We start from the raw sequence: 12286 nt of genomic DNA on the forward strand, positions 1-12286 counted from the left end.
ACTTTTTTACAGTTCTATGCCGTAAAGTTAGTGGCTTAGTTGACAAAAATGGAAGGGGTGACTGACTAAGGAAAGGTTGGGAGCTAACACTTCAATGGTATAAAAAGAAATGTGTGAAGTGTGAGCCAAACATATTCAGCAGGAGGCAGGAAGGATGGCCATCACTGGAAGCACACTTAGGGATATATATATATATCTATAGATATATAGATATATATATATCTATATATATAATTATTTAATGTATACTGTATATATAAATATTTATCAAAACTCTGACATTCACTGCAGCTGAATCTTTTACACACATGTGATTGTTTCACCACTAGTAATTTTTTATTTTTCTGAAAGTCACATTAACTGCTTTAAAAATATGCTTTAAGAGTAATTTTATAAGAAATAAGGGGCCTGTATTGTGCATGACATTATAGCTGGTATTTCAACTTAGATTCAGATTTAAAGGCTTCAAATGATTTTAGATTCACCTTTAAATCCTTTAAAAATGTAATAGTTATATTGCACTTTAGCACGAGAATAATAATGTATAGTTTTCAGCAGAGAAGGCTGTGCTTCAGGGATGCTACAAAGCTGGATATAAAAACATTACTGTGAAATTCTAAAGTAATTCTAAAGTAATACAAACTATATGTAAAATATGCATGCATTTAAAGCATATTGAAACCTAAAAAATGACATTTTAATAAATTGCAGCTAATTAGTTTTTAGATAAGGTTGCTACATTACATTCACATGGTGATCCTGCTAGTAACACACTGCCTGACCTAGGGTGACAAAGTACACTCATTGTACTCATCTATGAAGGGGCAGCATTGTCACCTTAGGACAGAACTGCAAAACACATCTCTTCTCTTCTTAAAAACACAATGGGGGAGTATTTTGTACTGAACAGAGAGAGCTGGGAACAATGTAACTGAAAGCAATGTAACAGACAGAGAGTAGAGGTTCAACTCACAAGATTTCTAGTAGTATAAACATATTTTTGTTTTGCACTTATTGAACACCTTCAAAAGGTATATTTACCACACCAAAAAACAGAAAATAGATGCATTGATCTTTGCATTGCTTGTTCTTTTTATTTAATAGGAATAAGAAATAGTAGCTTACTAATCCCCAGCTACCTAAAAGGCTTTGAGAATATCACTAACAAGGTCTTATGATACATTAAAACACTTGATTTATAAAAAAAACCCTGCAGAATACCTTCCTCCCTACTTAAAAAACTATGTTTTATATGTTTTTAGGAAAAAGCTGAGATTGGTGGCTAAAATCTCTGTTTACACTGATGTTAACAATATTCACATTTATAGCTCTCGGATAGTCCTAGATGACAAGGGTTAAGCCAGAAAGCGTCTGGAAGCTGAAATCAAAGCCTACATATCCCAGAATGTTTTGAAGGCAATGAATTAAACTGTCCTGTGAAAATGGTATATGCTGGTAATGCTGTCAGCATTGCCGTCATAAATGTTACTTTTGAAAAAAAATCCTTTAAAGAGCTGCGATCACTTTGCAAGCAAGTGACTGAAGATACATTGCTTTATTGTATCCATGTTGCATTGTAATAGATAACTCACCAAGTCATGCTTCCCATAGAGACCCCCTTTGACTTTACAAATAAAAGTGATTACTTCTTTCCATCTTTGTGGAAAGTACACGTGGGTAACTACATTGCATGGGAAGCCATCATGAGTGACCTCTGGCACATCCCATCTGCTGTCTGTGACATACTGCTCCAATTAACTATTAAGCATAGGTTCTTTACAGATGGCACACTCACCTCGACTCAGTCCGTCAGGTCCCCGTAGGATTCTGCATTCTTCTATTTGACCAAATGGAGAAAACATCACCCTGATATCGTTCTCGTTACACTTCTTCGAAACCATGCCTATGAACAATTTTCTGTCTTCCACGGCTAGAAGAAAAAAATAATGAATGAGCAAAGGCCATTTCATCTTTTTATTCCTGTGATCAATGCTTCATTACCACATCAAAACCAGCTGCGATCATGTGAGCCTTGCTTTGTGCTTTACACAGGTCCCAGGAAGGCAAATGCTTACTCTTTATTTCGCATTTATTTTCTTTCTTCCTTTTTTATTTTTTTTGCTGTGATGCTACTACAGCTCACAGCATGATAAAAAGCTGCTGTTCTTCCCAATGCATTCATTTCAGACTAAGAAAGAAAAGTTGCTTTTTGTAAACCTGGGACAAGTTGTATATTAGTAAATAAAGTCAAACAACAACTTTAATAAAATACCTTATAATTAGGCGTTCATTCAAAAATCCTGCTTCATCTAGATATTTAAGGACATGAATCAATGCATACAGGGGAGGGCAAAGAGTCCTCTAATCTAGCTGACTGATTTGTAGCCATTAAAATATGGGCGTAGTTATATTTGTGCAATTTTTTGTGTATTCAAATTTGAATGATAAGGCTATGTAAGAAAGTATTTTCATGCAATTACCTGCAAAAATGAAGCAAGCAATAAGGTTAGAACTTTTCTCAGGCTTTATTTGCTGTCAGTGCTCCGCTAGGCAGATTTCCCTTAACTTGACTGTTTTGCAGTCACAACAAAAAGTGAGTAGAAATCTCTCAAAAAGTGGAGGCATATCCCTTTTAGGGCTTGTTCACACCAGGTCCAGTGCATTCCAGCACGGTTAGTGGGTGGAATGCACTGGATCACATAGAGCAAGCCTGCCTGCTCACTGGGGCGGGAGCTGGCGTGGTGGTGCATTCAAGGTAATGGCACCACAGCCACGCCTCACTACCCGTGTGGTGCAACCATAGAAAACAGTGCTTGCATTGTAGGCATTTCTTTGCCACGTGTTCTGGTGCAGGCGATTGCACTGCAGGCAGGAGGCGTGGCTGCAATGCCATTGACTTGAATGGCACCGCCACTTCCCCTCCCGCCCCAGAACGCAGGAGACTTTCATTATGCAATCCAGTGCATTCCAGCCACTAACCATTTCACCACAGCTAGAGTGGTAAAGCTAAATAAGGGGGCATATAAAAACATACATAATTATATAAAAACAAAACAACACACTTGTTATAATTCTGCACATACTCATATAGACTCTGTTGTTACTGGTTCCCTGAGAGGTTGTCACAAAAATAAAAAATGATTTCAAAGGATCTTTTCTGTGTATTACCAGCTTTATTCAGTAAAACGCAAACCAGTAAGTAGTATTTCACCTCAGCTGTGACCAAAGCCTTTATCTGTAGTTACTAAGATAAGTATGCTGAGAAAGAAATGATATAACCATGACAGTGTATACTCATTACATAAATGCTTGCTCTGTGGTTTTCTACCTCAGAGTGAGGCATTTTTACCATTTGGACTCTGCATTTCATATCGAAATATTTTCTGCGTATTGTTATCACTGTAGAAAAGCCCCTGGAAATGCTCATTGATTTAGCAAAGATTTACTGTTTTCTCCTATGACCAAAGGAAAAGCTTTTTCGTTTTAATTGCAGCCATTCTCTTTAGCAGTAGTGCCTGCTGGCAGCAGCAGCTATCATTCTGTCTTTGTTAGGATCCCAATTTAGCTGGAAGGAAGAACATCATGGATAATTGTGAATACTTTCATAGCAATCTCAGGAATGGAGTTACACATACTTTGAAACTTTAGACACATATCAAATATGACCTTATGATACACTCTATCTGGTACCACAGAACAAGCTTTGTTCCCAGAGTCACAGGAGGTTATAGCCAAGATATTAATAGCCACTATAATTGCAGCATTTTTCAGAACCAAAGTATACAGCTGAGGCATTTGTGCAACCATTCTTAGGTGGAATTATGTGAGGAACATGAAAGTATAGCACATGGCTACCTGCACATAAAGCGAATTATGGGTTACATTGTTATTTTTCAAGCTCAAATGCTAGCACTCATGTGTTACCATTTCCTGTCCACTAACACTATTTAAGATGTAACCTAAAATAATATTGTTCAATGTATGATAAGTCTTTGCTCATATGTTAAAGATGACCGTTGTCATATAAATCAGGCTGTAAACGTAAAGGTGCATATCATCAAGAGCAGGAACAATTATAGCTTGCTCGCACCTAACAAGGGCTAAGTGTAACAGGTACAGGAAAGGAAACCTGTTTTGAGAGAAATATGCTGCCATTGCTGACCACTCCTAAAAATACTAGGTGCATAGCTGTCATCCTGATCCAATGGATTCAGTCACCTACTAAAATGAGTATGTAGATTTGGCCTATACTGCCTTCACTTGTTTGTGAGTATCTGAAACCAAGGGATTGAAACGACAGCAAGAATAAAAGCAGCTTCAGAAGATCAACAATGGCATCCTATATGTTTTTCACAGTGCAGGTTCCTTTAAATTGCTTCAAAGCATGATATTAAACCCTTACTGACAATCTTAAGTCCACCGATTACTATTGAGGAAATCGAGTAAAGAATAGTCACAGATAGCATATTTTTCCTTTCCTTTTTCCTGTATTAGAGATGGGAAGTAAGAAACTGAATGGCACAATATATATATATGTCTGTGTCAGCTTTTTAGACAGTTTTATAAATAAGGTTTAATGTGTTGCAAATAAAACTGCCAGCAAAGGAATATTCTCCTGCTTCTAAGGCAAATAAACATGGAATGTATGGAATTGGTTAAGAGAAATACTGCAAGGTGCATTTTGGGTACAATTGAAATTTAGTTAATTTAGTGTTTGATGTCCTTGGAGTGAATAGCAATTCTGCTACAATAGCAACAAGCAGCCAGAACTACAGGGTATATTTGTGTAGTGGCCATTAGAGACATTGCTCAGGCTAGAGCTGCTTCTCCTATCCTTTCGTGTAAGCCAGGCCCTAGACATCAACGAATACAGCACATCATTTTCAGTGAATGTAAGACATGCAACAGGAGATGGTTGAAGACGACATCATGTCACAAGAGATGTTTCGAGACTTTAGGGCAGTGCTCCCCAACCTTTTTATCGCCGCGGACCAGTCAACGTTTGATAATTTTACCGCGGCCCTCTGAGGGGGGGGGGACGTTGATTGTTTATATTTTAGATTGTTTTGATTTAATAATTTTAATTTAATTGTATTGAAACATGCCTTCAAAATAAAATACAGTTACACCAAAAAATACCGCTGTGCACGCTGTCACCGGGCAGAACGGGGGATCGGAACTCACTAGACACACTGCAGGCGAAGGACCGCGAGTCGCCGCTCGCCTGTGCGGCGCGCTGCTTCGCCTGCAGTGTGTGACGGCCTTAAACCTCTCGTCCATGGAAAGTCGCACACGTTCCTTGGGCGGCCCGGTACCATTTGATCCACGGACCGATACCGGTCTGTGGCCCAGGGGTTGGGGACCACTGCTGTAGGGGATGGTTAGAGACTGCGAACATGCTATCAAATTTTTGGGGGCTATGGGACATGCTTGATTCATCTGTAGAAACAGTACATGAGACTGCTAGAGATCACTGGTATTACTGCCTCTTTACAAATCAATGCTTCCACATTTTTGCTTCCTTAAAAATTACATGTGCCACATTTTATATTACTCTCAGCAAGATCAACTATAAAAGATTTGAGGCAAATAAAACACATAAAAATAGGAAAGAGGTGGACAGCACAGAAAAAAAGGTACAGTGTGAAAAAAATACCAAGCCGCTTTACTACACAAACCCGATCTAGAATATATTTTTTCTTTACTGGCCCGAGGAAAAGCCTATCAGGGTTATTCACAAAAGGGTGAAGAGTTTGGAGAAGGCAGGAGAAGTGAACACTCTAAGCCAAAATAGCTGATTTGAAAAAATTCTCCAATTTAGCTCACTTTCCAGTTCAGCTATGTTGTCCTAGATTGTTCGCTTCTCCTGCCTTCTCCAAACTCCTCCTTTTGTGAATAACCCTGAATATAAAGGAAAACACTAATGTCTGTAGGGACCCCACAATAGGAGCCAATGGGCCACATGTTTGGAAGCAGAAACAAATACTATGATCACTGCATAGAAAATGTAAACTTTTTGTATGAAACAAATATGTGCACAGCATACGTAAGTGGTATTGTAATTTATTTGTATTGAATGCTTTAAATGACGAGTACAAATAATGAATAAAGAGAGAGCTGCTGCTTGCAAACTATAGTTAAAACCTTGTTGTTAACTCTTTAAAGCATAAGTAAACTCTTTTTTTTTGCATATATCTACTGCTCGGTAGCAGTAGATAATTGCGAAAACATAAAAGAAATATACAAAAAAGGGATTTACTTACCTCTGTCTCCGCCGATCGCTCCCGTCCGAAGATCTGAAGATTCTCAAGCGACCGAGCAGCATGATGGGGCGGGCGCATGCATAGTAGAGATCTTCGACCGGGAGAAGAGAAGAGGCACAGTGTAAGTGAATGCACACAGCCCGACAGCGTGCACATGGACAGACACCGTGGGAGACAGAAGACACAACAGTCAGCGCTGGATCAGAGGCTCCAGCGCTAGAGGGGCTCCTGAAAACTACAGGAAAGAATAAGATGATCAGATCAAGAGGTGTCATTTAAGGTAAGTCTTTAAAGCAGCATGGGGGGGGGGATCGGGAAACAATGTGACTTTAATGTCACTTTAAGATCATTCCATAAACCCATGCCTAGCGATTAGGAGACATATTCGTTTTAAAGAAGGTAACTTGGTAACTTTCATTGTAGAGTTATGAACTAGAGTTTATTTATATATTTTGAGTGATCTTATTAGCCCAGTATTAACTAGCACTATCTAATACTAGCTGACACAGATTGGTTCTTTTGATGATATCACTGTAGTGTATATTACTGAGACAATCACACATATTGCAATATACAAATATACTCCCCAGTTCCTAAGCTGGAAAAGAAGATCACACTTTTGCCATGCCCCCAATTACATGGCCATGAATAGTTAATATGCAAAATGATGCTTAAACCACAAGTGCTCTTTTCAGAACTACATTTCATATACTGGCTTTTAAAAAGGTTAGATGGAAGTTTTTAGTATAGTATAACAAATTGAGTACATAAAAAGCTCCTTTTTAATAGGGGTCTATAAATCAGACCAAAAAGAGGGTTAACCAGGACAGAAAGAAGGAATTAGGGATTTGGTTCTAAAAAAAGGACCCGTCCCTCCAAATGAGGGACGGTTTGGAGGTATGCTATTAGGCTTAGGTGATATAATAATCAATAATAATATAAACTAATAATCTAGGTAGGGAGTTGAGAATAATTCAACAGTACATTAAGCTGCAATGTGTGTAAGGTCACAGCAGCATGCTACGTGAAAGAAGTTTGATTTCCTGCTATAGGGCAACTTTTTATTCCCCACAGCTCATAGAATACTAAGCAAACACAGATACTGTAAATAGTTTATACTTTACTATTCACTGCTGAATTGTGTGTGTTTCTTGAGACCACAGGATAGAACAGGACCAACATTTTGTATTACTGAGTTATTAAAGGTATCAGGGGAGAAGTAGATTGTCAATGGCTGTTCACAACATAGACTCCTGCATTGGTTTTCTATGTTACTTGTTGCTAATGCATCATTTTAACTATCAGTAAGGAAACACTGGTTTAAAACTCTTTGTTTATTATTAAAAAATAAATAGCTGTTTCCCCTGCTCTGCTCTCTACTGGCATTAGTTCCAGGAGCTCATTGTAGTAACAATTTGCTACATGCCCAAAAGCTTATGGGTATACAAGGCTGCTTGATTTCTTACAGTGATTGCATCATTAGGTTTCTGTCTGAAACTAAACTGTGGGATACAAATTCAGCGCTTTTACGTGCTTGTCATTGTGCTTGAACTGCATGAACTATCTACACAAATGACAAATTACAATTGTGTTAATAGGATGGATCCAGTTTGTAGCCTGAAACTTCAGTACTTTTTCAGTTGTCAGAAACTCCTTTGAGGTTTAAACTGGCATAATTTTTCTTGGCTAATGGTCTGGATCAAATGTATCAACCACAATTCCTTTTTCTTTACTTGCCAAACTTTATTAAAAAAATCACAGGCTTAATTTGCAGTGAAGTGTATTGTGTAATGTGAATGGACTAAACATGAAAAGATTTCCACACATCATATCACGTGTATCTATGCAAGAACTATCAAACTGCATTCTTAAGGACTATAATGGTGCATCTGGTGACAAGAGGTATTATTTGTTCCAAACACAGTCCCAGGCTAATTGACAGAATCATAAGAAATCACTTGTATCCATGCCTTTTCTTTTTTGATTAAACATACATGATTGATTTTTGATTGTACTCTTATATGCGAATTTCCCACTACTGACCATACCATGGTCAGTTATAAAATGGAAATCGGGGAGGGTGTTAACAGCGATATTTCCGTGTTTGCGGATGACACCAAAATTGGGAGGGTAATAGATACGGACTTAGACATTATAACTTTACAGGAGGACCCGGATAAAATAGGGGAGTGGGCATTAATGTGGCAGATGAGGTTTAATGTCGATAAATGCAAAGTAATGCACTTTGGAATTAAAAATAAACAAATGGGTTATACAATTATGGGTATGCCGCTAAGTTGTTTTTTTTTTTTTATTCTGACATTGCTACGTGTCAGAATATAGAAAAAAAAGACACAGCACTGTTTCTCTTCTTGGCGGCCGGGAGCAGGAGAATCCCGGGGCGCCAGGGAGGGTTAGCTGTTTGGAGATCAGTATCCCTGGTTAGCAGGTAACCAGGGACGCTGATCTCTCTGCAAGTGGCCGGAGCCAGCCGTAAGATTACGGCTGGCTCCGCCCAGCTGTCAGAAGCAGGCTGTCACCTCGGCTCAGTCGAGCCCACGCATATGCCTTCGGCTCGACTGAGCCACCGGGCCCACTTCGGGAGCTGTACGGGCTATAGTGAATAGCCCATACAGCACCCCTTCGGTTCTATTGAACCGAAGGGGTCCTGGGGCCGAAGCTAGCCGAAGGGTCCTGGGGCCGAAGCTACGGCTAGATCCTTCGGCAGCTTCGTGAATAGACCCCTATGTCTGGTGTGCCAAGTCTGGCTTTTTTTTTAAAATCTATTGGGAATGCCATAAGCTAGACCTACAGATTTTGAAGGTTACCACCCACCTTCAAAAATTCCCATGCCTTTTGTTGTGTTTTCCATACAATAAAAATATTTAAATTAAACAAAAATAACTTATATAGCATGTTCTTGAAATGGTGGTAATGGGTGCATAGTCTTAAGAACTCAAGAGTGTATTCATCAGAAGAAGACATCATCATAGACCCTGAGATAATTAATATATTATATTAGATATTTAATATAATGACCCAGCCAGCTGTCATGTCCGTATACAAACCACTTCTGTGTGTTTTATATGAAACCTCATTGCTTTTCCTGTTCACTGTGAACTAACCTCTGTATATAGGGGGCCAAGACCACAAAACTGTTAATAGTTTATAATAACAATGGCAGCTATTTTGTGTGTATGGACTCAGAACATTAATGCAATTAATTTCCAAAGATTTCAAAATAAAGACATCACAATTTGTAAAAAATTAACTAAAATCTTCCAAATATAGGTCTTAGTAATGTTGGAAGCTTTAGCATACTGCTGTCAATCTACCAAAAGAGTGTTAGAGTGGTATGATATCTTCTTTTTGCTCTCTCTGACTTATCCTGAATGATCATATTGCTAAGGTGATTAAACATCCTCCGTTAAAAAATGCTGCATATGGGAAGTGCACGTTGTGTTCTAAGAACTTATTGTTTGATTGGAAATGATCATGAACTGGTTGGAGATAAAACAGATACTCTTGTGCTACCAGTAGTCTCTTTTTCACTATGGTGATAGCATGTAGAAGAATCTAGGCCACCACAGCAGAGCATTGATAGCAGACCCCCACCAAAAGTACCTACTGTCTGTTTAGTGAAACAGTGATAATATTTTCATGTACTTATAATTTAATACTGAATGGGTAGCTCCTGATTTATGCACAGTTAAGGCTAACTGGAATCTTATTCAGTCATCTGAATTTCCTTTTATGATTTTATTCCTTCCATTCTCTAAATGGCATGCAAATTCAATTCATTGTTAATGAGCAGGCTGTCAGAGCTAGTTTTGAAGTACTGCTATGAAGTCAAAATTTTCCCCCGCGAGACTTTTACAGCACACATATTTATTTTTATTATTGTGCAAATTATTTTAGCAGAGCTGTTGTATTTCCATTTTTGTGTTTTTTTATTTGCTGAAAGACCTTTTCTTTTTTTCTTCATTAAAAAGGCCAGCTCCCTCAGATGCCAACAAAAAAATTGTTATAACAAAATCAGTTAAATGAATATAATATGTACATGGTTACAATCTAGCTTTTTGCTGTTCATCAGCATCCCCCTTTGAATGCATCTGCAAGTTTCTTTTAGACAGATCAAGAATCCTAACAATCGACCCTTGTAACATATCAAGATGTATGCTATAATGTAAAAGGAAGCAATACAATTGTTTTTGTATTGTGTGTGCATACATTTTTTGTGTTTTAGCAAACCTGTGCAGTAAGCGTTTTTTCACACTGAAGAATTTTTAGTGATCAAGTAACATCACATCACATTTCACTCAATTATCTTTAATCTGAAAACATTGATGGTCGAAGCTCTTTCTCTTCTTCTCTCCCTCCACTCATGCGGTCGTTTTCCAGGACCTTGGATGGCCTAGGGTATACTCTATATATTTTTCATATTTAGGACTGATGACACCTCTTTTTTGACAACCTCACCTTCCCCCCAGGCCGTCACCGTACACTGCTTCACCTTGAGCATCAGGAATACAACCTCAAAGAGAAGAATAGAGCAAGTTCTAAATAGAGGGGAATTATTTTCATTGCCCCCAGTCCAAATAGGACCCCCACACATGATGTCCAAATGGATCGCTCATCAACATATCAAATCTTTCTTGCTGTCACTCCCTCACTACTTCCATTTAAGTCAACCTTCTTTGACAATCTTCTGCAACAAAACTTCTCCCTTACCTATGCTGTATCTCAACCATATAATCTTCTTCAGATATTTCACACCACTTTACCTCAATATGCATAGACATGATTGAGAGCTGTCTACGTCATCCATTGACCTTGAGGGATGAGGAAAAAGCATTCACACTTGCCCACTGCCTGTCTGTTGCCAGCAAAGCCCAAGAGAAAAACTTGAAAATGATAATTAGATTGTATAGATGCCTCACCATGTGGGGCGAAAGGAACCACGACACACATTTGGTGGGTATGCCCTCGATTCTAGAGGTTGTGGAACTTCATCCTCTCTACATATCACAAGGTAACAGGTTTGCAAATACCAAATACTATCCAAACCACCCTTCTATTTGTCTTGCCTTTTGTCTTTTTCTCTCTGCAGCCAGAGCAATTTTACTTTGCTATCGGTGAACCCCAATGTATACCATCTCTAGTTGAATGGATTACAGGATTGTATTCTATTATAGTAATGGAGCATCTGACTGTGGTGGCTAATGACAGAATGAAAAAATATTCCATCACTTAAACAGCTTTGGCAATCTTAAGGAATTCTCAGGAACTCATAGATCTCTTGAAGATTTAGCTAGCATGTCACATGCACTAGGTAAGCGTTAATGGTACTACCAATTTGTACTATTTTCAGAATGTATAAGTAAATGCACTTGAGCATTTTTTACTGTTGCTTTTCTTTGCTTTTTAAACACTTTTTCACACACTTTATGGTATACTATAACAAATAATGAGGCTCAACAATCAGATCCTGCTCATCATTACATACAGTATTCCTAAAAATTCAAAACATTTTGGAATTAAATAGCTTGAGAAATTTACAGTTGAACAGAAATACACATTGTAGAATCAGTATTTTAGAACTGATTACTTTAGAGGGGCATAGACTCAGGCAACCTTATTCTTTTTTTTCTTTCAACAGTGTGAGAGGCAAGTCAGTTGTGAATAATATTGCACTTACAATCACTTGTCAGGCTTTGCATAATGTCTTTGTGTAACACCTCTTCTTGTTTGTAGACCCCCACCCCTTGATGACACCATTAATGTAATCCAATAATTAGAAGCTGGAATTGGCATGATAACTGAGTGCACCTAGGCGCAGTCACATATGAGGACGTTTGTGGCTTGCTGCATCTAATGAGGAATTATATATTACATGTTACTGATTGCTTTGTCACATTAAATTCTGCCAAACTTTTTTTAAATATAGGTTTACTTTAAAAATGATCACATGCAGTGGCGGAGCTAAGGAACAAAGGGCCCTGGTGCAAGATTCCCCCCCCCCC

The 12286-nt window shown here is 38.3% G+C and overlaps 1 protein-coding gene across 8 annotated transcripts in view; it reads right to left on the bottom strand.

The window, feature by feature from the left end:
• CELF2 (CUGBP, Elav-like family member 2) overlaps window positions 1-12286 on the bottom strand; it is a 122671-nt gene that overhangs the window by 95706 nt on the left and 14679 nt on the right. For all 8 annotated transcript variants that reach the window (XR_001941094.1, XM_018553737.1, XM_018553735.1 and 5 more), the window contains exon 2: window positions 1796-1930. Coding sequence is in view for 7 of the 8 variants with exons in the window: in XM_018553737.1 (XP_018409239.1) it covers window positions 1796-1930 (135 nt within the window). In the remaining variant the exon portion in view is untranslated. The remainder of the gene's footprint in view (window positions 1-1795; window positions 1931-12286) is intronic.

The sequence above is a fragment of the Nanorana parkeri genome, unplaced genomic scaffold, assembly GCF_000935625.1.
Source record: "Nanorana parkeri isolate BGI_ZX_2015 unplaced genomic scaffold, ASM93562v1 scaffold128, whole genome shotgun sequence".
Taxonomy (NCBI): domain Eukaryota; kingdom Metazoa; phylum Chordata; class Amphibia; order Anura; family Dicroglossidae; genus Nanorana; species Nanorana parkeri.